At 47.4% G+C, this 25,798-nt stretch overlaps 1 protein-coding gene across 2 annotated transcripts in view; it reads right to left on the bottom strand.

Annotated features, from left to right (window-relative positions):
* MTCL1 (microtubule crosslinking factor 1) overlaps positions 1–25,798 on the bottom strand; it is a 120,910-nt gene that overhangs the window by 15,962 nt on the left and 79,150 nt on the right. The window contains exons 6-10 of one of the 2 annotated variants that reach the window (XM_065889977.1): positions 25,311–25,466; positions 17,843–17,965; positions 14,557–14,787; positions 13,159–13,356; positions 1,603–1,770 (exon numbers count right to left, since the gene is read on the bottom strand). In XM_065889977.1, the coding sequence (XP_065746049.1) occupies positions 1,603–1,770; positions 13,159–13,356; positions 14,557–14,787; positions 17,843–17,965; positions 25,311–25,466 (876 nt within the window). The remainder of the gene's footprint in view (positions 1–1,602; positions 1,771–13,158; positions 13,357–14,556; positions 14,788–17,842; positions 17,966–25,310; positions 25,467–25,798) is intronic. The other variant, XM_065889978.1, reaches the window with a different exon arrangement.

The following is a 25,798-nucleotide window of genomic DNA, read 5'->3' as shown; positions in this document are numbered from 1 at the left end:
GTGCTTCGCCTGCAGAGGAGGCTATACCTGTGCTCCACCCAGGGACGTGAGCCGGACACTTCTGCTCCCTTGGACCAGGCAGCAGTGCCCGTGAACTTGTGGGTACCACGGGAGCTGTCTTTTGACAGGACAGACCCTTTAATCTTTTATCAAGGCCATTTAGATGTCTTCTTTCCAGGCAAGTGTTTTCTTTCATGACTGAGCCAGTTCATGTAAAGTTTTGATTACTTTATGGTATGCCTCAAAACAGGGCCTAGAAAATAGATTATCAAAGACGTGCAGACCTTTCCTCCCTTATCGTGATCAAGGGGCTGGAAGAAACCTGGAGGAGCAATCTGAGCGAGCAGACCCTACATGGGAAGTGACACCGCTTTCAAAGACTTCCAGGGAGAAAGCACTTAGAAAACAGCGTTCCTGGCTCAGCCCGATCTTAACGACCAGGGCTGGGGTCTCAAATCTCCGAGAGGCTCTGCTCTCTTGGGGGCGGTGGAGGCAGTAACCTGCTCTCAGCTCCAGTTGCACTAAAGGCTCTGTGGTCTGAGACGACACGCTTCCTCTGGGCCTCGGGCTCCTTCCATTAAGTAAGGACACCGAAATTGATCAGACTTCCAGGGCTGCAGTGGGAGGTAGGTCTACAAGCTCTTTCTGGTATTGGGAGAAATCTAACGAAAAGCATTCATTTCCTTTTTTCAGAGGTAACTAAACCACAATCTGCTTTTTCTTTGCCCCTGTCTGAATTCTGTCAGTGCACTCTGGTCACGTTTTTCACCCTGGTCATGCTTCAGTGGCACTAAAGACAGCCTTGCTCCCTTCTCCCCACCTCTTCACCAACACTTGATATTTCTAGTTTTCCTGATAAGAACCATTCCAGCAGGTGTGAGGTGACAGCTCATTGTGGTTTTGATTTGCATTTCCCTGATGATTAATAACGTAGAACATGTTTTCATGTATCTTGTTACCTGAAGAAAACGAAAACACTAATGTAAAAAGATATCCCCCATGTTCATAGCAGCACTGTTTACAATAGCCGAGAAATAATGCATAACCTAAGTGTTCGTCGACAGATGAATAAAGAAGATGTAGTACATTTGTATAATGGAATACCACTCAACCATGAAAAAGAATGAAATAATGCCATTTGCAGCAACATGGATGGACCCCAAAGGCATTATGCTAAGTGAAATAAGTCAGAGAAAGATAAATACTGTATGATTTCTGGTATATGTGGACTCTATAAATATTATAAATGAAGCCAAGCTCAGAGATGCATGGAACAGATTGGGGGTTGCCAGGGGAAGAGGGCAGGGAATGGGTGAACGCTTTTTGCTTTTAAATAAATTTAATAATAATAACAAAAAGAGACAACCTTGTTCTACACAGAATGGGAAAATAAACGCTACTTTTGAAATGCTGCTGGATTGGGGCAGTGTTCTAGATCTGGGAGAGGTAATAGTAGGGAAAAGACAGCACTGTGGGAAGGCGGGGACTTTCTGGGGTGGCAGGGGCAGCTGCTCCTGGCTTTCTCCTCGCACCCTCTTTCCCTGGCAGGGCCCTGGGATCCGGACCCTCCCCGCGGTCGGAGCGGAGCCCTGGCGGCTGTACCTGCTCCAGGCGGCAGGTGAGCGCGGCCCACTCCACGTCCCAGGAGGCCTTATCGCCAGCATATTGTTGTTGCAGCCGCCGCCGTGCACGTTCGTCTTCCCGCAGCTCCACACGCAGCTCCTCCAGCAGCGCCTTGAGCGCGCAGAACAGCGGCTGGTTCTCTGCCACCTGCGGGGACACCGGGCGGCTCTGGCATCTCACAAGGGCAAGGACAGGAGCCTGGCAAGCAAAAGGGCACTGGGGCCGGTCTGTCTCCAAGGTGGGTGGGAGGGAATCTGCACAGTTAGTGGCAGAGCCGGGTTCCCTGGTCGCCTGCAGGCTCTGGGGCCGACGCTGCCAAGGGCTCATTGCATTAGGATGCTAGCGCCACAGGAACCTGGATCAGAGACGGGAGGAAGCTGTGGGAGGCCAGGGGGAGCCAAGCCAGGGCTGCCAGGACACTCTGCTTGACTTCAGATGTCCCGGCTCTGGTTGAGGAGCAGAAATAACGAGATACCTACGCTCACGTATGTATGCTGTCATTTGAGTGCCAGCTGTTGAACCAGAAGGGAATTAATAAAGGGCTCGTGTCTCTCATCAACATAGGTGGTCATACTCAGACTTGTAGTTACTAAGAAGTCATATATTACAATATATGACAAGCATAGTCATGGGGTGGGGGTGAATTCTGAGGTTTAACAATTAAAGCCAAAGGTAGAGAGTGTGGAGAAAAGGGAACCCTCTTGCACTGTTGGTGGGAATGTAAATTGACACAGCCACTATGGAGAACAGTATGGAGGTTCCTTAAAAAACTAAAAATAGAACTACCATATGACCCAGCAATCCCACTACTGGGCATAAACCCTGAGAAAACCATAATTCAAAAAGAGTCATGTACTAAAATGTTCATTGCAGCTCTGTTTACAATAGCCAGGACATGGAAGCAACCTAAGTGTCCATCAACGGATGGATAAAGAAGATGTGGCACATATATACAATGGAATATTACTCAGCCATAAAAAGAAACGAAATTGAGTTATTTGTAGTGAGGTGGATGGACCCAGAGTCTGTCATACAGAGTGAAGTAAGTCAGAAAGAGAAAGACAAATACCGTATGCTAACACATATATATGGAATTCAAGAAAAAAAAATGTCATGAAGAACCTAGGGGTAAGACAGGAATAAAGACACAGACTTAATGGAGAACAGACTTGAGGGTATGGGGAGGGGGAAGGGTGAGCTGTGACAAAGCGAGAGAGAGCCATGGACATACATACACTACCAAACGTAAAACAGATAGCTAGTGGGAAGCAGCCACATAGCACAGGGAGATCAGCTCGGTGCTTTGTGACCACCTCGGGGGGTGGGATGGGGAGGGTGGGAGGGAGACGCAAGAGGGAGGAGATATGTGAATATATGCATATGTATAGCTGATTCACTTTGCTATAAAGCAGAAACTAACACACCACTGTAAAGCAATTATACTCCAATAAAGATGTTAAAATAAAAAAAAGCCAAAGGTAAACGGTTAACTTGTTCATGAAGGCTTCCTCGTGGTCCCCGAGATAGAATCACTACCCCTCTCTTTTCTGCTCACTAACGGCAGGAAGAACCACTGCACCTACTTGTTTATCCTGTCCCTCCCCTGTCCCCCAGATCTGTAAGATGTGGGAGGAGACAGTGCTTAGCTCATGGGAAGCATGCAAACAGGTCTGATAAATGAAGAATGGATTTTTATTACTAATCTGCTTATACCTAACTTAAAAGATTTTATATTTTCTAAAACCTGTCCAGCCCTTTGGACACACATTTCAAAACTGTGATTGCTATCTTAGATATGCTTCAGCATGGGCATTTTTCCAGAAAGGTTTGGCCAAATGAATTAATACACACTGAATCAATTATGGTACCTGGATGGTAAAAGCCACACGAGCCCATCTCTTCCCATCAGAAAGCACTAAAAGCCTATCTCGAGCTCCCAGACCGGTCTCAGGGCAATCCTGTTTGGTATATTTATGAGGCAGGAGAAATAAAAGCTCTCTCAGTCCTGCTGGAGGCAGGTTGTCTGTAATATGGAAGACAGAGAATCCGCTACATGGTAAACCTCCAGTGCCGGGGCAGCGAGGAGTGGACCTCCAGCCTGGATCTGCATGCCCATCAGCCTTCTGTCCTCCATCAGCTCGAGAGCCAGCTGTGCTTCTAAAACCATCTAGTCAGTGCACGAAACATACATGTACATATACAAAAATGGCTAACTGCATTTGGGAAGAATTTGAGATACTTCCCATATATGTGTGGATTTAAATAAAGTTGAATTAGAAAAGAGAAATTCCTTAACATGAGATTTATCACTGAAAACACCATAGTTTTCTCCATAGTTTATCTAAAGAGTTTTAATATTAGATACAGTAGACTTCTGGTTGAGTGGAATGGTCTGTTAGCATTTATTGCTCCTTGATTTTTCTCACCTTGAACAGCAATTTTCACTTTTAGCTCTGAGATGAAAGGCACTAAGAGGACAATTCAGTTAACATTTGCAAAACTCAGCAGAGAGAGAACATTCTAAAAATCCTACATGTTCTTTCCAACCATCTGAATGTAAGTAAATCACCTCTATTCTCAACGAGATGCTCATAAAATGTGTGAAATTGTATTGATGATAAATGCAGAAGTTCCTTTCAACTCTACACCAAAAGTATTTAAAAATGATAGAAGTGCAAGTGAGTGACAAGACATGTTGCAACAATCTTTTCACAAATACACATCTCCGTCAGTACAGAATTTGTTTGCTGAAAAATTAGATATGGCTTATGATAGATGTGATTTCTTCATCTTTGAATTTTAAATTAAAAAAAAATCATTACTTTTTTCAAGTCAAACAGTTTTAAGCATAAAATAACTAATAATTTTGATCCACTCTTTGGAGTAGTCATCTCATTTTCACTTTAGAAAAAGCAGAAAACCACATAATAAATTCTTATATGTTATCAATAACTCCCTGTGAAGCCCAAGTCCTGTATGTGGTCAGCTGTGGGCTTCTAAGGCATATAACAAACAGCCGTGACAACATTAGGACCAGAACTTTGTGCTCCTTGAAAGCAGGGTTCACATGACAGTCCTTTTGCAGATTGAAAATTTGCTTCCTCTGGAAGTAAGTACTTTATGGCATTAGCAGATATCAGATTAAATAATATTAAGCCTTAATGTTTTGATGCACATTTGGGTCACAGTAATCAACATAATGTCCTGTTATACCAATATTTAATCATCATGGAATGAGCTCAAAATTGCTTCGGGGTGAGGGTGGCCAAAGGGAACAAGAGCCCAGAGAATTGATGATATTTGGTACCTGTTCCCATAGTCACCCGGGAGCAGCAGTGTGGCCTGGCAAGCAGCCAGCCTAGCTCGGCCACTGGAGAACAATGGCAAGGGCTGATGTCCAAGGGAATGAGCCGTAGATGGGCATGATCCTTCCAAATGACTGTTACACACACAAACACCCAATGATGGTAACTAATGCTAATGGTTTCTAATGGGCCAGGGTGTGTTAATCATTCACCTACAGAACCTTGCTTGCATCTCACATCTATCCTGAGTGCACACTGTCACATGCCTGTGTTACAGGGGAGGAACCACAGTGACTGGGGACCTGTCTGGCCGTGAGGAAGTGTGGAGCTCGAGTGCAATCCAGGCCTGTGCCACCTGAGGCCAGACAAGCCCACCAACATATGTGAATTCTGGCATCAGACCCTACACCCGGGCTTTTTTTTTTTTTTTTTAAGATGCCTAATCTCTGTGAAGCAAATTCCATCCCCCCACATCAGGAGAAATAATAATAGCCATCCTGAAAGAATTCCTAGAAGTTACTCCTCTCACTTTTTCTCTCAGTGCTGGCCCTTTGCTGGGCTGTGTTTTTGGTAAAAAGACCCAAATCAAGTCGAGAATGGAATCAAGACTCTGGTCCATTTCGAGGTCTTCAGGTGAAAGTCTCGGATACAGAGCTTTCTGAACCTTCTGTGCCAGGGTCAAGGCTCTGTGACCTTTTAACTTATATATCTGGTAAGTGTGGTCAATTAAAAAGACCAACCTTTTGATCTCCTTAAGATCACCTGGTTGGTTTTCTTGCAAAGAAACAGGATAAAATGGTTCCACTATTTCCTTTTCCTCATTCTAAGGGCATTTCAGCCCTTCCAAGCTCCTCTCTCTTGGGGAAGGCTTAAAAGAATCCCAAAGTTGGCATCAGGAGCTTGACTGTGCTATAACGTTTTAAGCTTATAACAGGTTCAAGGTTGGGCTTCAGCCAGTAGGACTGCTACCCAATTATAGGACATAGGAAAATATTAATAGAAAGTGAAAAAGAAATCTATAGAAAGGTAGCATACCAATTGGTGAGGCAATACCAGCTACTTTAGAGAATCACTTTTGCCTAAGATTTCTAACACATGTGCATCATTTAATTCTGTGAAAGAGCTAAACTGCCATCAACTACTTTGCTTGCATCAGAGCCATTAACTTGGAGATGGGTTTAATCTAAAGTTGGAACAGAGGTACTGACCTGCTGCTATGGGCTGACCCGCAAAAAGCCAGTCACAAAATAGAGGTGCTGGCCTCCACCTCCTACTCACTTGGGCAGAGAGTTCTGGAATGTTGTGGTGGCTGCCCCGACCCCCAACACAGGCATGCATAGTTCCTACTTGATACATATAAAGAGAGGGGCCTCCTGCAGGTTCAAAATAAAAGTAACACTTCAACCAGCAGGAGCCCCAAGACAAGTCCTCTACTGAGATTAGCCAGAAAGGATACAGTTACACATCCAGCAACACTTTAACAGATAAGCCATTTGTCATTCCTACCTTCATTGTTACATTCAGATTAAGATTCTTTTCTAGAACCCTTATCCCCCCACAGATAAAAGAGAACGAGTCATTGAAGACTGGCCATGAAAATATAATCTATGATGGAACTTTGCAGAGATGATGGGCTCATCTATGGACAGAATTCCTCTGTGCACTGGCTGAGGACACACCAGGTGGTCTGGGCCGTGCAGCCTCCGTGCCTGCAGGTCACCATCATTTTCAGCAAGAGCCTCTGGGGGAAAAAGGTGGGTGTGTGAGAGAACAAATAGATGTAGGTTGAATAACGTACAAACCCAGAGCTGTCGCCGAAGACTTCGAAGAAACAAGGGCAGGTCTGATGAAAGTCAAGGGGCCAGATGGGAACAATGAGCTTCTTAGCAAGCTTCTTAGCGTATTTAGATCTGCTGCCACTCTCTGAAAGATAGGTTGCAAACTGCCGGCCACAGTTAACTCTGGGAAGTGGGACTGGGGCCAAGAGAGTATTTCCTCGGGTACCTTTTGGTACTGTGACCCTCCACGTCCTGCACGTAACTATTTTCATAGTAATAGAAACAAACAAACAGAATACACAGCAAGAATAAAGTGTTTCCTAACCTTAAGCTCTGATCTGGTTCCTTTCGTACAGAGTTGCATGTCTCCTAGGCAAGGTTATAATGTTGAAGAGTCTGAAGAATAAATCTGGTGCAGCCTACACAAGTGAAGATAAAAGCTACCTAGGCTCCAGTGGAGCACTTGGCTTATTTCAAAAATTAAATCAGGGCAGATCACAGTTCTGACGTGCAGAAGTGCTCTTTCCGGAAGTTTTTGCATCTTGGGCAGAGCAGAAAGGGTGGGCTGCCAGCAAGTGGGATGCTGGGCACCAGGTGAGTCCAAGTCCAGGAAGTCCTGGAGCCAAAGGCATTCTGTCTACAGGGGAAAGGCTGGCTTTGACCTAGGGCAGTCCCCAAAGGCCCTATACTGAAAATGGGTCCTGAGTCACTGGCAAAGGTCCAGGGGAGCAGATTCTACCCGGTCCTCAGGCTGGATCCCTGGTCAGCCGCCTCAGTGACCAGGGGCAGTTAAAGGAAGACTTGAACATGAAACGTAATTGCATTAGATCATGCTCTGAAGTTTAGGTTCTTCACATTTACACTTAGATGCTTTATCAGATCAGAAATAAATGAAAAAGACATGAAGGAAACAACAGCAAAGATCAATAAAACCAAAAGCTCATTCTTTGAGAAGATAAACGGAATTGATAAACCATTAGCCAGACTCATCAAGAAAAAAAGGGAGAAGACTCAAATCAATAGAATTAGAAATGAAAAAGAAGTAACAACCGACAGTGCAGAAATACAAAGGATCATGAGAGATTACTACAAGCAACTTTATGCCAATAAAATTGACACCCTGGAAGAAATGGACAAATTATTGGAAAAGCACAAACTTCTGAGACTGAACCAGGAAGAAACTGAAAATATAAACAGACCAATCACAAGCCCTGAAATTGAGACTGTGATTAAAACTCTTCCAACAAACGAAAGCCCAGGACCAGATGGCTTCACAGGCGAATTCTATCAGACATCTAGAGAAGAGATAACACCTGTCCTTCTCAAACTCTTCCAAAATATAGCAGAGGAAGGAACACTTCCAAACTCATTCTACGAGGCCACCATCACCCTGATACCAAAACAAGACAAAGATGTCACAAAGAAAGGAAACTACAGGCCAATATCACTGATGAACACAGATGCAAAAATCCTCAACAGAATACTAGCAAACAGAATCCAACAGCACATTAAAAGGATCATACACCATGATCAAGTGGGGTTTATCCCAGGAATGCAGGGATATGCAAATCAATCAATGGGATACACCATATTAACAAACTGAAGGAGAAAAACCATATGATCATCTCAATAGATGCAGAAAAAGCTTTTGACAAAAATTCAACACCGATTTATGATAAAAACTCTCCAGAAAGTAGGCATAGACGGAACTTACCTCAACATAATAAAGGCCATATATGACAAACCCACAGCCAACATCGTCCTCAATGGTGAAAAACTGAAACTATTTCCTCTAAGATCAGGAACAAGACAAGGTTGTCCACTCTCACCACTATTATTCAACATAGTTTTGGAAGTTTTAGCCACAGCAATCAGAGAAGAAAAAGAAATAAAAGGAATCCAAATTGGAAACGAAGAAGTAAAGCTGTCACTGTTTGCAGATGACATGATACTATACATAGAGAATCCTAAAGAATCTACCAGAAAACTAATAGAGCTAATCAATGAATGATACAAAATTAATGCATAGAAATCTCTTGCATTACTATACACTAATGATGAAAAACCTGAAAGAGAAATTAAGGAAACACTCCCATTTACCATTGCAACAAAAGGAATAAAATACCTAGGAATAAACCTACCTAAGGAGACAAAAGACCTGTATGCAGAAAACTATAAGACACTGATGAAAGAAATTAAAGATGATACAAACAGATGGAGAGATACACCATGACTATACTACCCAAAGCAATCTACAGATTCAGTGCAATCCGTATCAAACTACCAATGGCATTATTCACAGAACTGGAACAAAAAAATCTCACAATTTGTATGGAAACACAAAGACCCCAAATAGCCAAAGCAATCTTGAGAACGAAAAAAAAACAGAGCTGGAGGAATCAGCCTCCCGACTTCAGACTATACTCCAAAGCTACAGTAATCAAGACAGTACGGTACTGGCACAAAAACAAAAATATAGATCAATGGAACAGGATAGAAAGCCCAGAGATAAACCCACGCACGTATGGTCACCTTATTTTTGATAAAGGAGGCAAGAATATACAATGGAGAAAAGACAGCCTCTTCAATAAGTGGTGCTGGGAAAACTGGACAGATACATGTAAAAGAATGAAATTAGAACACTCCCTAACACCATACACAAAAATAAACTCAAAATGGATTAAAGACCTAAATGTAAGGCCAGACACTATAAAACTCTTAGAGGAAAACATAGGGAGAACACTGTAGGACATAAATTACAGCAAGATCCTTTTTGACCCACCTCCTAGAGAAATGGAAATGAAGACAAAAACAAATGGGACCTAATGAAACTTAAAAGCTTTTGCAAAGCAAAGAAAACCATAAGCAAGACGAAAAGACAACCCCCAGAACGGGATAAAATATTTGCAAATGAAGCAACTGACAAAGGATTAATCTCCAAAATTTACAAGCAGCTCATGCAGCTCAGTATCAAAGAAGCAAACAACCCAATCCAAAAATGGGCAGAAGACCTAAACAGACATTTCTCCAAAGATATACAGACTACCAACAAACACGTGAAAGGATGCTCAACATCACTAATCATTAGAGAAATGCAAATCAAAACTACCATGCGGTATCACCTCACACGGGTCAGAATGGCCATCATCAAAAAATCTACAAACAATAACGGAGGGTGTGGAGAAAAGGGAACCCTCTTGCACTGTTGGTGGAAATGTAAATTGATACAGCCACTATGGAGAACAGTACCGAGGTTCCTTAAAAAACTAAAAACGGAACTACCATACGACCCAGCAATCTCACTACTGGGCATATACCCCGAGAAAACCGTAACTCAAAAAGAGTCATGTACCGCAGTGTTCATTGCAGCTCTATTTACAATAGCCAGGACATGGAAGCAACTTAAGTGTCCATCGACAGATGAATGGATAAAGAAGATGTGGCACATATATACAATGGAATATTACTCAGCCATAAAAAAAACCGAAATTGAGTTATTTGTAGTGAGGTGGATGGACCTAAAGTCTGTCATACACAGTGAAGTAAGTCAGAAAGAGAAAAACAAGTACCGTATGCTTACACATATATATGGAATCTAAAAGAAAATGGTCATGAGGAACCTAGGGGCAAGACGGGAATAAAGACGCTGACATACTAGAGGACACAGGGAGGGGGAAGGGTAAGCTGGGATGAAGTGAGAGAGTGGCATGGACATATATACACTACCAAACGTAAAATAGATAGTTAGTGGGAAGCAGCCACATAGCACAGGGAGATCAGCCCGGTGTTTTGTGACCGCCTGGAGCGGTGGGATAGGGAGGGTGGGAGGGAGGGAGACGCAAGAGGGAAGAGACATGGACACATATGTATATGTATAACTGATTCACTTTGTTATAAAGAAGAAACTAACACACTATTGTAAAGCAATTATACTCCAGTAAAGATGTAAAAAAAGAAAAAAAGAGTATTAGGTCACAGCCTTGAATGAAAAAGTAACTTCTCTTTTAATTAATCCAATTCTGGGAAGATTGGCTGTTGGAACCCCAAGGTCATACTTCTGGCCCTATTAACTATCCTGTGTTTAAAAACCTGATTTCAGGACTTACTAATAAGTATAAAATGCATACATAGCCATAGCAGTTCTGGCCTCAGAAGCTTAATGCAGTGGCGGGCGTCTTGGAGCTCATCCCCAGCCTGGGCCCTTCCTCGAAGGGTGGGCGAGCTGGAAGTGCTCACTGCTCCCAGGACAGTCAGGTCCCTGCCGCACCATCAGTCAGCGGGGAATGTTCACAGAGCCAAACATTTTCCAAGCTGGTGGTTTTTTTATCAACTATTTCCAAGGTCAACTCGGTCCATGTAATTTTTTTCCCCCCTCATTTGACATGATAAATGTTGCCATCCACTGTGTTTAACTCTAAGGATGTTCAGTATGACACAAAGCAAGGCCTGGGAGAGTCTGTTACTTGCTAAGTTATCCTTGGGAAAGAAGTCAGGCCACGTTTCCCACTCTCCTTATCACCTTGGGAGGCTCTCTTGGGAGTTTCTGAGAAGGTGCAGCTCTGCGGGGCACCTCCCTTGAGACACATGCTCGGCTCTTGCATCCGGGCTGCCTGGCTGGTACCCACTCCGCAACAGGGCAGACAGACCTCCTCCCGGGGAACGTGCACTCCCGGGGAGCCAGCTGTCGTTGCGGTGGAGCTCATTAATCTTGTGTCCTCGGACGGACGGCTGGCCGCCCGTGTGCACTTGACTGCCATGGGCAGACGGGTCCAGTAACGGCAGATCTGAATCTGCCATCTGGAAGCCGCCCTGTTAGCCCATCCACAGCCTCTGCCCCTGCCCCGCACCATGCAAAGTGGAGACTCACTGGTCCATTCCAAGCAGAAGAGCTGAGAAGTGAATGTTGGAAGGAGGCGGCAGCAAAGAGAGAGGATGTTAAAATACACTGAACAGGAGGTTCCAGCTGAGTGACTTTCCATAATTTTCCATCTCACGGGGAAGATTTTCCATGACTGTTGTTTGGGAAACCAGATGTGTTACATTGTTTTCCTCCCCCCCTTCCAAAGCATTTGGATGCACGCGTGGGAAACACCCAACAGGCGCCCTCAGAGGCAGTGGGTTTGTGGCTAAATGGCAATTGAGGAATACTATGTGAATTAATCACAGATACTTCATAGGACTGAGTGACAACATCGCTTTTAAAAATAATAAAACTGGTAGATTTTAGAGGATGTTGTTGCAAAGTAGCATTTTATTTTCTAACTGGATCTTTGCCGGAAAACACATTCCATGAGCTAAAAATCTCCCCATGGACACTGGCCTAATGACAAACTTCCTAATAACGGTAATTAAAAATTCATTTGAAAGTATAACCTCTTTCTTGAGTCATATTATGCTGGGAAAAATGAAGGGTGGACGAGTATGTGTAGAAATCAGGTCTTCAGTTGTGAACATCTGAGTTGTACACGGAGAGAAAGCAGCAGGCGAAAGGCACGCTCCCCCAGGCCTGAGCTCAGACACTGCCACTTTCCTCTGGATCAGAGCCTAGGTTCTGCTGCCATTCCTCTCCCCCTTGATGCCCTGAGGCTCTGGGCGGAGGGAGGGGCCGCAGCTGTGGAGCCCCGTGTGTGCTCAGGGAGCACCCGAAGGCCTGTGGCTGAGCAGCTGCAGCTGCGTCCGGGGCCACCCCGCCCTGCGCCTCACCCCAGAGCCAGGCTCTGCTTGCCGGACCCTCAAAGAAGCAACACAGGGTCAGGAGGGACTCAGGCCACGATGCCCAGGAGCAAGAAAGCCTTAGTCTCACAGGACCTCAGCACTCCAAACCCTCTACGGCTGCCGTTTTGTAGAAAAGCGCAAAAACTCTGGGGGCCATAGTGTCTTTTGGCTTATTCAGCAGGGCCTGTGGGCCTGTCTGCTTATGCAAATGAATGGGGCGTTTGGCAGCACTCATAATTAAGGTTCTACACTGAAATCCCACCTCTCTACACACACTTTAATTTTTTTTCCAAGTGTCGTCAAATATTTTTATCTGGGACATTATGTTTCACGTGGCTTAAAAAGATCCCGAAACACTTTATACATGTTTGGGGATTAAAAAAACCAAACTCGTTGTGTCTTTCCTCCTGTGCGCTACGTTGCCAGTTTAGTGATGGTGCCGATGCCCACTCGGCAAACGACAGCAAAGCCCTAAGTTCCTTTTCTGGCCACGGTCATGGCACGTCCTCCTTGGAAGAATGGTCAACCTTTATAAGGCACAGGCTACTCCATCCGATACTGTTTTTTCTTCCTGCTGAGGTACATTCGCCGGCCTTGAGGGGACACAATCCATGTGACCTTATCATGTCCTTATTTATGTGAATAAGCCAAATAAACAAGACCTTTCTGCCCTGGGAACAACAACACGTGAACTGATGACAGACTAGGGGTCTCCTCTCCCCGGCGTGGGCACCCACCTGCCTGTGGAGCTGTCCCCCGTCTGTGGGCTGCAGCCGTGATCCGTGGTCTCCGATCTGCACACCAAACTGTGGAGGATGCTCCCCCAGGGAAAAGCCACAGCCTGGACCGTCGTCATCTTGGTCTGGACCGTCCACCTTTGCATCCTCCTGAACGCCAGGCTCCCCAAGCCTGTGGAAGGTCTCTGGAAGCTCGCTCTGAAACGGCAGGAGGGGATGATCACAGCTCCACCCGAATCCTTTTGCCCTGAAGCCTGATTTTTAGTGTTTGAGGATAATTACCCACTTTAGGGGTTATCGTGTCTTTGCTTCTCAGCCCTTTCCCCTAATAGGCTCATTCTGGCCATGGCACTCATTGGCTACTTTCTCCATTTAAATTTCATAGAGTGGGTGCCCAGGTTTATTAGAAGAGATTAGAAATATTACTATTTATAAATTATTACTGCTCACAGTTAACAGTTTTATAAATGAGAGGAGGAGAAACTCTAAAGTACTGATCAACAGAAAACTTTACAGCTATTACTAGGGTTTGCTTAATAGTGGTTTTCTAGGTCATGGCTATTTAGAAGCAGGTTGAATTCATTTTTGAAGACATTCTTCACCCTGAGGCGAGAGCATCACTGTATCTTCCCATTCGTAGGGTGTCCTAAAATCGCATACACTTTTTGTGAGAGTAGGAGGCAGAAGAAAGGTGTTTAGGGGCTAAAAGGAACTAACAGTCACAGAGCCCTGAAAGCAGCCGACAAGGTAGCCAGGGGCATGGATGTCCGGAACAGATGGACACCAGCGGCTCCAGCCCTGTGTTCACCAGAGAGCAAGGCCAGGGAGGAGCCTGCAGAGCTGGAGGTCACTCTGCCTTAATCAGTAAAAATCAGAAAGCAAATAACTCAGTCCTGGTTCTGTTGTGAATCTGTGAATTGAGGCATAAGAAGGACCGTCTTATTTCAGAGGTGGCAAGAAAGTACCCCCTGGAGCTCAGAGAGACCGTATGAAACTGCACTGGCAGAACGGGCTCTGGCATTTAGGACCAAAAACTGAAATGGAAAAGGAGAGAGAACAAGTTAGAACTAGGTTTTACAAACCATCACTGTGGAATGAACCGATAAGGACATTCCACAAATCTCTCGGTGGTAACTAACGAATTCACCTATCAGCAACAAAAGACACGGCAGCAACACTTGTCTGCAGGATGATGTCACAGACCAGCATGCTCTTAAAATGAGGTCAAAGAGCAGCACGGACAACCCACTGCATTTCCACTGCCTGGATTGGACTTGACAAAATACTCTGAAACAGCAGAACATGACTGTATGTGTCGGGGGAGGGGGGACAGCAGGGCCTGGCTGGGGGTGGGAGCAAAACAGATGCAAAGGAAAGGAACTCCCCCGGCAGAGGTACCTCCGTGAAATCCTCTGCGTCCTCCTCCGTCTGCTTCCCTTGCCGCCAGTGTTTCAGCAGCCACCTGAGTTTGACGTAGAAAAGGAAGATGTTCTGCTTCAGGAAGCATAGCTCCCGCTGCATCAAGTACCTCTCGTCACTCCAGGTCTGCTCCTGCAGCGAGTTCTGCAGGGCCAGGCTGTGCACCTCCAGCTCCCGCCGCCGCAGGGCACACAGGTGCCCCTCCTCCACCTTGAACGGAAGAAAAGAGACGGTGTCACGGGTACCTGTCCCGACCTGGCACCCAAACCGAGGGTCTCTGCAAACTGCCATCCAATCCGTGTCATTTTGCACGTGGGACGTGAAACGCAGAAGCTCCCCCCCGCCACCCCGCTTAGTAAACTCCTTGAGAGGTTCGCTATTTACAAACCCTTGAGCGTTTTCTGATTCAGAAGCAAGTGCTCTTTCAAGGGGACGTGTCAGGATCAGTTCTCATCATGGAGTCTCTCGTGGTGTTTTTAGATGTTTCTAAACTCCGTCAGGAGAACTGTCTCTTGGAGAGAGGGCTCACAGCTGACTTATATGCAGACCCCGTTTGCCTTCCACACAGGGGCTGGTACCCAAGGCAGATTGCAGTTGTCGAGGCCGAGCGAGGGGGAATCCTTCCCCTTGACTTCCTGGGCCCTGTGGTCCCCACAGCCCGACAGAAAGAGGACAAGCTAGTACTAGACTGTGCACAGGGTGAGCGCACAGGAAAGACCGACAAGCTGCTTCCACACTTGAGACCTCACCTTCCTACCAGGTATGGGCGACACTCAGGGAAACAAAAGCATTGCTGGGAAAGAAACGTTTTCCATCACTATGTTAGTTGCTGCCTTTTCCACATGGGTATAGACACTCTTCCAAGCGGTAAACAACTGTTACGTGTCAAAAATGACTAAGCAAAAGGGTGTGAATAAAATCTTAACTTACAGATAAGGGCACAGGAATAACATCCCTAGTAGCTAAAGTGACACCTGGGATGAAAGCTTTCTGTTGCACAGACCAAAGAGAGGGTTAGAGCGCCAGCCTTATCGTTATCCTAACCTAATACCCCCTCTTGTGCCAAAAGCCAATGGGTGGGTTTGGTTTTGTTTCCCTGAAGAACCTGATGGGTGCTCAGAAGCCATGGGACCATGGGAGCATGACTGTGGCTGCCTGAGGTCGACACCGGTCTGACCGACGTGCTAAAGGCCGGTGACCAGCGAGGCCGCTCTGTGAGGCCCTGGGCTATGCGATCACTTGCAGGGCCACTGTCGTGATACCAGACCGAGTTTGCGCTTGAAGCTGGGATAACATAAAGCACTGGCGATTTCATTCACGCTCTCAGCAGCCCTGAGTCCCGCCACCGGCGCGCTCCCCTGTGGATGCAGGATAGGACGGAGTGACGAAGCGCTGGCGCAGTCGCTGGAAATCCAGTGTCTGTGATCAATTTATTTTTGTGTTCTCTTAGGCTACAGACTGACCCTGGTAAAGTTTCAGCTACTGAGCGCCGCTAATTCATGCTGTGCAGTGCCCAGTGCATGGCGGGTGCCCCAGGGGGGCCCCAGGATTGGCCGCTGGAGGCGCAGCCCTGGGAAGGGGCTGTTCTCTTGGTTTTTTCATCCCTAACCTCCTGGAAACGACCCTTCCTGACTCGCTGGCTCTGACCTCTCCTCCAGGACCCCACACACTTCCCAAGTCGCAGAGTTCTGGTCCTCTACCCTCGGGGAGGTGAGGGGACCCCCCCCCTTTCCATTCTCCTCTGAACAAGCCTAGATGCCATCTCTCCACCTCCAACTGAGGACTGGGAGACTCTTCACACCCACCCCTTTATCCTGAGTCCAAGTACTAGCAACACCTGGGACCCTGCCATTCTGCTAACGGTGTCTCCAGGGATAAATTCACCCAAACATGATTTCTGGTGCAATGCAAAAAAGTTAAATGATGTAGGAATTTACCCTTTACAAAAGGAAAATTATTTCGTATTACCTAATAATACATGAAACTTGACCTATAAATGTAACTTTTAAAAAGGGGCGCACGTCTAGTGGTAAAGGAGGGTACCCGGCTCGGCTCTGCTCGGCAAGGTGCAGAAGGGGCTCCCTTAATCAGTTTTTTTTTTTTTTTTACTTTATTTATGGCTGTGTTGGGTCTTCGTTTCTGTGCGAGGGCTTTCTCTAGTTGCGGCAAATAGGGGCCACTCTTCATCGCGGTGCGCGGGCCTCTCACTATCGCGGCCTCTCTTGTTGCGGAGCACAGGCTCCAGACGCGCAGGCTCAGTAGTTGTGGCTCACGGGCCTAGTTGCTCCGCGGCATGTGGGATCCTCCCAGACCAGGGTTTGAACCCGTGTCCCCTGCATTGGCAGGCAGATGCTCAACCACTGCGCCACCAGGGAAGCCCTTAATCAGTGTTTTGACCCATTTAGATAAGCACGACCACAGCAACACGGGGCTTTGGTGTAACGCACATTCCTTTGCCAAAATAAGTTCTTGGATACACAGGTACCTTATTTTGCATAGGACATGCATTTAAAATACCATGGTGCCATTTCAAGATCAACTGGTTTTTGGTTTTAAAGATACAGATCTCTCTCAAGAACAAATACAGAAAGCAGCAGCCATGACAATTCCGAGCCTGGGTATCTGTTCACAACTCAAGTAGATCTGGGGTGGCAGGAACTGGATGGTCCTCGGAGGCCTGTGGGCAGTGAAGTCCGTCTCCTAGGAACTCTAGGGAAGGACTGAGCGGATGAGGGATCAGGGGCCAGGAACAGGTTACTCTGAAACAGCTGAAAGAGCTGGTAAGGGCACAGCTCAGTTAACGGCAGCCTTCTGAAAACAATGGGTGAATTGTTGATGTTTCTCTCAGAAAATTAACCTAATACTGACAAAACACATCAATCTGCAGGACAGTGAAAGTTATGGACACGCTTTAGTGTCCGGCGTTTAGGGCCCTTACTTTGCTTTGCTGGTCTGGCTGCAGGAAAGTTTAGATATTAGGAAGACCTTCCCGAGACCACAATGTCAGCATGGAAGTGCGTGCTTTCGAGCAGGGAGGGAGATAGTGATCTTTATGAGATCCCCAGGGGGCAGCTTGAAGGGATGTCCCTTCCACACGCCCTCCAACCCTGAGCCCAGGCTGCCCAGCCTGTGCGGGAGACAGAGTCCTTATAAAACACCTCTTGTTCGTTCTCTCTCCCTCTCCCTCTCCCTCTCCCTGTCTCGTCTCTGTCTCGAGGGGCCCTGCAGACAGAGAAGGTGGTGCTGAACCGTGGTCCGTATTTACCTGCCAGATGGTGTCTGTAAATCTCTCTGCCTCCTCTTGATGCCGCCTGGCCACCTGCGCAAGCTGACCCTGCAGCTCCTTTATCGATACACTGTGTTCAGGTAAAACGGGGGAGCCCCTGAGCTGATTGGTGGGACAAAGGAAGGGGTTTAGTGGCAGCAAGAACTTGGTCTGAGCTGAAGACACAGGACAAACGTGCACAAGGCAGGGACGCACACGGAGTGACATGGCACGCGTGGGCGCGGCGGCAGAGGAGTGACTCTTGGCAGCTCCGCCAGTGCCTCACCTGGGCTCCGCCTGCCCTGCATCTCTCACCCCAGCAGACGGGTGGGTAAGCGGTACCCATCACTTGAGCTTCAGCCACCATGGTAAGACAAACCAGGCCGAGAGGAGGCAGCCCCCATAGCAGCTTCGAGATGGCTTTTTAAATGCTGGGGGCGCCTGAGCTGGCAGTCCTGATGGTCAAGCATGACCCCCTCACACACGGCCTCATAGATTCACTGCCCAAGTTCACATGTGCCTCTCAGTTGCATAGTTAATGAGTTCGTACGCTTTCCTATTAGAGTTTTCCCTGCCCCACGGGAGGCCTGTCTTTCCTCCTCACATTCCCACCCAGGATGCTCTGGGTAACCAGCCTGGGGCTCCTTCGCCAAACAGACACACACGGTGCCTTGGAGGAGCTACATAAGATCTGCTTGCTACATTTTAGGTTAAAATACTTAAAGGAATCTTTAACATAATTGTTATTGGTAAAATCCATCTTTTATGTGCAAATGGCAATGACAGAGGCCGAGCTTCTCCTTTTGAAATGTTTTTCAGAGATGGAAACGGTGTCATATTGAAAATCTCAGTCATCATTAAAATTGAGGCGTGCCGTGCTCCTCGCTGGTTTCTGCTGCGTGAAGATAGGTGATTTATAAAGCTGGGGATTAGAGTGGTCTGTTGTAAGAAAAACAGTTGTCACTTCGCTAGTTCATTCTGATTACATTTAACTCATCTGTTGTTTCTCGCCGAGGGTACCGCTGTTCTCCTCTGCTATAAGCTGGTGTTGCCTGGATCGTCATGAGTGGAGATCACATCCCAAGAGTAGGAAATGCAGACAATAAAAGAGCAGAGCACTTGACCTAGGCACAGGGTTGACTACAAGAGAATTTACAGAAAGGACGGAGACCGAATATCAGAGACACTGGGAACTCACCACTTGGAGATAAAATTTTTGAAAGCTAGAGATTTAAGGTCATCCTCTTTTCAAGAGACTCAAGAACTACTGAGAACGTGAATGCCTCTGTACTTTGCTGGTTACTAGATATTATTACTGCAGGCTTTTATATCTACTAGGCAGAGTCTGGGGTTCTCTCTGAAGAGGGGTATTTCTCTACATATCGCATTTACCCCAAGGACTAATTTCTCATTTCTAAAAGTTCTATTCTTTTTTAATATGTGGGATCTTTCACAGTACAACTTACTTTTTTGTCCTGTTTGCTGGCCCTTGGTCAATCTGAGAGCGCTTCTTTTACAGTCTCTACCTGCTAATTTTAGGACGTGGAGGTCTCAGAGTGGCTCCAGCTGCTGCTGCACTAGCGCCATGAGCGCATCTGCGGTGGTGGGGCATTAGCTAGGATCTCGAGTGCGGCCTGGGCTGAGGATGTGTCCGCAGATGGTCTTCAATTTGCAGAAGCCAGCAGCTGAACAGAAATTCTCCTTTCCTCGGGGGTTCTGCAGCTCCAGGTACATCAGCTTAGAGCCTGGTCCTGGTGAGGCCGCTGTCCTGACGGGTACCTGGGGAGGCTCCACGCTGCTGGGCAAGCTGTCCTATTGCCCCCCCAACCCCCATCATGGACAGACGCTTCTTCAGCCTTTCATAAAGGGCAGTTTGCAGGGGTGGTCCTGGTTCATTTCTCTCCCTGCCCATTTTCAATTCTGAAGTCAATTCCAACCCTTGAAGATTTTCCTAACTTTCTTGGGAATAGAGCTCTATATTTAAAAGGACATCACATATCTCACGTAGCACTATCTACTGAGTGCCTATAGCTTTCGGCTCTGTGCTGGGGACACAGCAGCAAGTAAGCGGCCCCCGACCCCTGCCCTCCTGGGGCTTCCCTCCTGCCCCTCTAGGAGTTTGGCACAGGAGTGCTTCCAGGTCACCTGGTCGCTCTACGGCCGGCTTCATTTTTTTTCTTCCTTTTGGCCATGCCGCACGGCTTGCAGGATCTTAGTTCTCCAACCAGGGATTGAACTTCGGCCCTCAGCAATGAAAGCGCCAAGTCCTAACCACTGGACCACCAGGGAATTCCTCCAGCTTTACTTTTTCTTACTTTTGGCTGCGTTGGGTCTTCGTTGCTGCGCGCGGGCTTTCTCTAGGTTGCGGTGAGCGGGGGCTACTCTTCGTTGCGGTGTGCGGGCTTCTCATTGCGGTGGCTTCTCTTGTTGCGGAGCACGGGCTCTAGGCGTGTAGGCTTCAGTGGTTGTAACATGCGGGCTCAGTAGTTGTGGCGCACGGGCTTAGTTGCTCCGCGGCATGTGGGGTCTTCCCAGACCAGGGCTCGAACCCATGTCCCCTGCACTGGCAGGCGGATTCTTAACCGCTGCGCCACCAGGGAAGTCCCAGATTTACTTTTGAGTTACATGCTACTCTGTACATTTAAAATATGAAAAGCCTCCGTATTTTAACACATTTGGTACCAGCCCAAAGCTCTGAATTATTAGGTGTTAAAACGAGCACTGAAGTCAAGCTGATCTTTTAAGAAAAGCAGATCTAGGGCTTCCCTGGTGGCGCAGTGGTTGAGAGTCCGCCTGCCGATGCAGGGGATATGGGTTCGTGCCCCAGTCTGGGAGGATCCCACATGCCGCGGAGCGGCTGAGCCCGTGAGCCATGGCCGCTGAGCCTGCGCGTCCGGAGCCTGTGCTCCGCAATGGGAGAGGCCACAACAGTGAGAGGCCCGTGTACCACAAAAAAAAAAACAAAAAAAAACAAACAAAAAAAAAGAAAAGCAGACCTATTAATTTAGTTTCTACATATTACACTATTTCGTTTGGTTGTCATCTTAATTATATAAACTTTTAATTTTGAACAAATATACAGGCCTCCTACTTCAGTGTCGTTCGATTAAAAATGTGTTCCTCTGTTTGAACCTCACCTTTGAAGGGTCACAGAAAAGGACCCTTGAAGTCCTATGAGGATGTTCATCTGGGACATTTGATTCACCTACAGCGGCTCCCGTGTCCTCTGTGGAGGCTGGTCAACGACAGAAACTTCTAGATCCTCCTCCTCTACGACACATTTTACTCTTTTCGGGTCTATTTTTGTTAATGGAACATTAAACTCTATGGACAACTAATTGCTCCTTGTCAGGGTGCCATTACTCCATTGTTACAAAAGCCAAAATACAAACAGGCTGTGGCAGAAATTTCCATCCAGGGCCACACAACTGCCAAATTCACAGCATCCTCACGCAACACGGAGGTCTCCTCCAGAAAACACGTACTTCCCCCTTTATCGCCAAGTTCCCGAAGGTTAGATTCTGAAACCATCCTCCGCCCACTCACCTGAGATTCTGACTAAGACATCGAACGCGCTGACCTCGTCCTGTGCAGGCCGTTTCCGTGAACGGACACCCTCCTCAGTGGCCCCCAGGCTGTGGGCTCGTGTTCATCTCGACACCACAGCCACCTCCCTGTGTTATTGCTGGGAAGCCCGCAGCCCACACCTGCCCCTACGTGGCGTGTCCCATGCCCATTTACACTGCTAATTTCCTGGCCATCTTCAGAGATAGTGGCTTATAAGTTACTTTCCACACTTAAGGAGACAACTTAACTATCTCGATATACCAAAAACAAACAAAAAAGCTTTTCATCGTAGCCACTTATTACACACTGGCAACACTACTAACTAGGACTCCGTTCCGCCTGCATCCCTGTGACCTCATCTCCCGTGACTTCCATTTTGTTCTGGCCGGTTTTGCTACCCCTTCTTCCCAAAGTGGTTTATCGGGTCAACACCTGCGCACACATACTTGGCATAAACCCCACGTCGTTTTATCGAGGCTGGTATGTCACAGCTGAGGCCGAAGGGATAGCTCGTTGATTAAAGGACAAGAGGAGGGGCTCAGGAGAAGATCTCTGAGATTTCTGACCCAGAAACTCAATCCTCTGGGCACAGGCTCGGTGTCATTTATGTGTGTAATCTGACCAGTGCCCGTGCTCGGCTACTCCTCATTCAGAACTATTTTTAAGGCACCCCACACATTCCAAACCACATATTCCGTACCCTGCTCTCCTTAACAAATGGGAATCTCTCAGCAGGTTTGCCGGGAGCCACAGGGAGCAAAGTCGGGGAAGAATCCAGTGCCACATGAGAATCTCGCTGATATCTACCGAGACGAGCGGGCAACAGCAGGAGTGGTCCTTCTGAAGCCTGGTTGCTTTGTTCTCCTCTGAGCAGCTAACTTCTGTGAGGTTGCATTAGTAGGTTAGTGGGTGTTAGCAGGTTGTGACTCCGGCTCTCTCTGGCTGTGACAGTTCTGAGGCTGGGTGGATACACCTTTCCCTCCCCCGAGCTTATCGTGTGCAGTCAGAGGGGCGGACCTCTCACTTCACAGATCTGTTATCTGCTAACACAGTACCCTGGAAGAAGGTAGTTTTTTTCTTTTTCACCTTGTTGTTGTTACCGCTGCTACTGGTACTGCTAGTACCAGTAGTAGTTAAGTTTGGGTGTTTAGCCAAACACCCAAATCTTGTCAAATAAGCACTTAACTTCTTTCCCCTTTCCCCAAACTTGAAAATCTATAAGGCAAGAAACATAGAAAGCACTTCACAAATGGAACTTGAGAAATTGGAACTGAGAAATTTTCTGAACTTCAGCTAAAGTTCAGAAAGTTGTTTCTTCTTTTAAGCCACTGATCCTGGGGCTCCTATCAGTCCCTCCACCACCCACTCCCAGGAGCTAAGGGCCAGGAGCTGAAGGAAATTCACACGTGTACAGGAGTAGTTGGCTATGCAGACAAACCAGGGTCATTTCAAGGGCAACGGAAGAGGTAGTAAAGAAAACTGCTAACAAGGGGGAGGGATGGATTGAGAGTTTGGGATTAGCAGATGCAAACTACTATATATAGAATGGATAAACAAGGTCCTACTGTATAGCAAGGGGAACTATGTTCAATATCCTGTGATAAACCATAATGGAGAAGAATATGAAAAAGAACATATATAACTGAATCACTTTGCTGTACAGCAGAAATGACACCCATGCCATGTGACGTGTGTCTTTAACCCAGAACAGCTTCTCTGGCTGGGCTTCCCTGCTACCTGACGGAAGCTTTGTGCACTGTTTCCATTAGAGCCTCACAGGAAAGCAGTTGTTGGCAATGAATTCGGTTACATTTTCATTAACAGGTTTTAAGAGTTCTGCTCCCTAGAACTGTCCATTGTACAATTCTTTAATCCAAAGTAATATTCGAAGACCAAACTGAGCAGTCTGTCAGGGTGATGTCCACCCCAGGGATGCAGCAGCTCCACTGAGTCCAGACCCTACAAGCGATCTCCACACGGCTCTTCTCATAAAAGGGAAAACTATGGAGCCATCAGAGGGGTCCTAGAACATGTTTCATCTTTTAGAAAGTATTTTAATATACAATGTGTTTGCATCCGTAATTCAGTTTTCTCTTCTGTGTGAAATGCCTTGGTGAATAAAAAATGAGAACAAAGGATATTTAACTCCTGAGTAATTCTATTTCCCCTTCTAGAAAACGATGCTCCTGGACCTTGCCTTTCACTTTGAGTTTTTTTACTTCCTCATTAAAATGTATAAAATTAAAGAAAACCAGACAGATGCTTAAAAGAAGAAACATTCCACGGCAAGATAGCTGGCCACACAATTAGTCCCCCGGGGGACCTGCATTTGGAAACACCGCCCCCACGGAGACAGAGCTCGGTTTGGAGGTGCCCAGGCCCAGTGGGGACCAGTCCCTGCTGTACAGGCAGCACTCCTCACAGGAGGGGTCGGGGTGGGGAGAGGACTGACCAGGCCCAAGGAAACGGTTCTGGACCCAGTTCCACCACCAGCCGGCTGGGGGGGTGGGGAGAACTTGCTGACACTGCATCACACTCTTTCTTCTCATCTGCACAATGAGGGGATTCGTCTGAAGTTCCCTTCTGAGCTACACTGTTCAGTGACCCTAAGTCACAGGGCAACAGCTAACTCTGCTAATTGACCTATTACGAAGGTTTAGTTTTCCCACAACATTGTTTGATTCAACGAAGCATTTCCCTCTGTCCAAAACCACTGCCAGTTTCTGAAGCTCTGCAAAGCACACGTGTCTGGGCAAGCAAGGAGCACACTCATGACTCCCGCAGGATCCAGCAGGGCCTGGGGGTGCGTGTGGAGAGGAGCCCTCTGACACTCACCAGAGTGAACCAGACGTGGTTACGTGGGACATGCCCTGAACGGTGTATCAGAGGGAAGAGGGCTCCAGGGACAGGACCAGGGAGCAGCCCGTGGAAAACGAGGAAGGGCCACGGTGGGCAGAGAAAACTGGTGTCGACACCCCGCCTCTGGCCATGGGTTTTGGTGCCAGTACCCCGTGTGCAGGACAGGGCGCAGACGGGCCGGTCGTGGCCTTACGTGTCCTATCATTTGACGTACTCTGATTGACTAGTTTTTGCTCATTTTTACTGTATATTTATAGTTATAAAATCATACAGGAAAAGAAAGAAAATCGGTACCAGCCACAGGAGCCGCAACACTCCTCGTCCTCTCCCCTGCCTTTTGGGAACTGCTATGCCTCAGAGCTGAATGGTAACATCCCCGCTGGGACTGATGAATGAAGACCCTTCAACCCAACCTTTTCTAATGCAGAACAAACGGCTCTAACCCTGCAGTAACCTGCCTCAATGGGCAGTACCAGAGCCAGACACTCACTCCTCGGGGCCACCTGTCCTTCTGTACTGGGCTGAATTACTTGCAGGGAAGAGCATTCACCGAGAGGACAACTGTTGCATACAATGGAGTATTTGTGATGGCTCCGAGCTTTTGTGGACATGGGTTGCTATGACAACGGACTGCTGAAGAGCCGCCGGGTCAGGAGAGCAACCCTGATTCTGCCCTACAACTGGAGCACCGGCACAGAAAACGTGGGGCGCGCCCACAATTCACAGGAGGGACATGCTTGGTTTTCAGTCCTGCTTTCCTTACTGCCTGACAAGAAGCCACAGAGCACTCGCCAATCAGTCTCATACGCTTTGCCAGAGGACCCAGGAGAACCAGTGCCCCTGCCCTCACCCTGTATGGACCCCTCAGTTCAGTTGCATGCAATGGATTCTGATTCAGTTAAGTCTCCCCTGGTTCCACATCGCCCCCCCACCTCCCCGTTCCGTACGGGCCTCGGACCCAGGTAGGAACCCTCACACCACACACGGCAAAGGAGGGGTAGGAGGGGAGGGGGCGTGGCCGCTGGGACCCACCCCTGCTGACCTCCAGGTTGAAGCAGCTCTGGGCTCCGGGCCGGCAGCTCCCCGCGTCCCCGTCGGCTCGACGGTGCAGCTCCCGTGTGGCTCGGAGGTGCAGGGGCCCCCGCTCCTCCCCTCGCTCCTGCCCGGGCTGCCACTCCAGCTGATCTCTCAGTTTGGACTGTTAGGTGCACGGGAGGGATTTGTTTTTTTTTTGTTTGTTTTAAAATTTTAAACAAAACACAAAGGACAAGAGGGCAGGGTGAGGTGGGGAAGGTAGACAGATGGCTGGAGAACTACGGGATGAGGAAAAGCATGACCAGAGAAACCAACGTAAACACAGCGGCCTCAGAGAGAGAAGAGAACAGAGCCAAGATGAAGCTGAGCAAAATGGCGGGCTGAGAGATCTGAAAAGCAAACAGAGAAAGAGGGAGAAGGCGGCAGCACGCTGGTTATGAGGCGCATGCGATGGGGACGCATGTGTCAGACTCGCCCGCAAGCGCACTACTACCC

The sequence above is a fragment of the Phocoena phocoena genome, chromosome 13 (assembly GCF_963924675.1).
Source record: "Phocoena phocoena chromosome 13, mPhoPho1.1, whole genome shotgun sequence".
Classification (NCBI taxonomy): Eukaryota; Metazoa; Chordata; class Mammalia; order Artiodactyla; family Phocoenidae; genus Phocoena; species Phocoena phocoena.
Note: the sequence above shows the minus strand (reverse complement) of the source record. Positions and strands in the feature narration are given on the sequence as shown.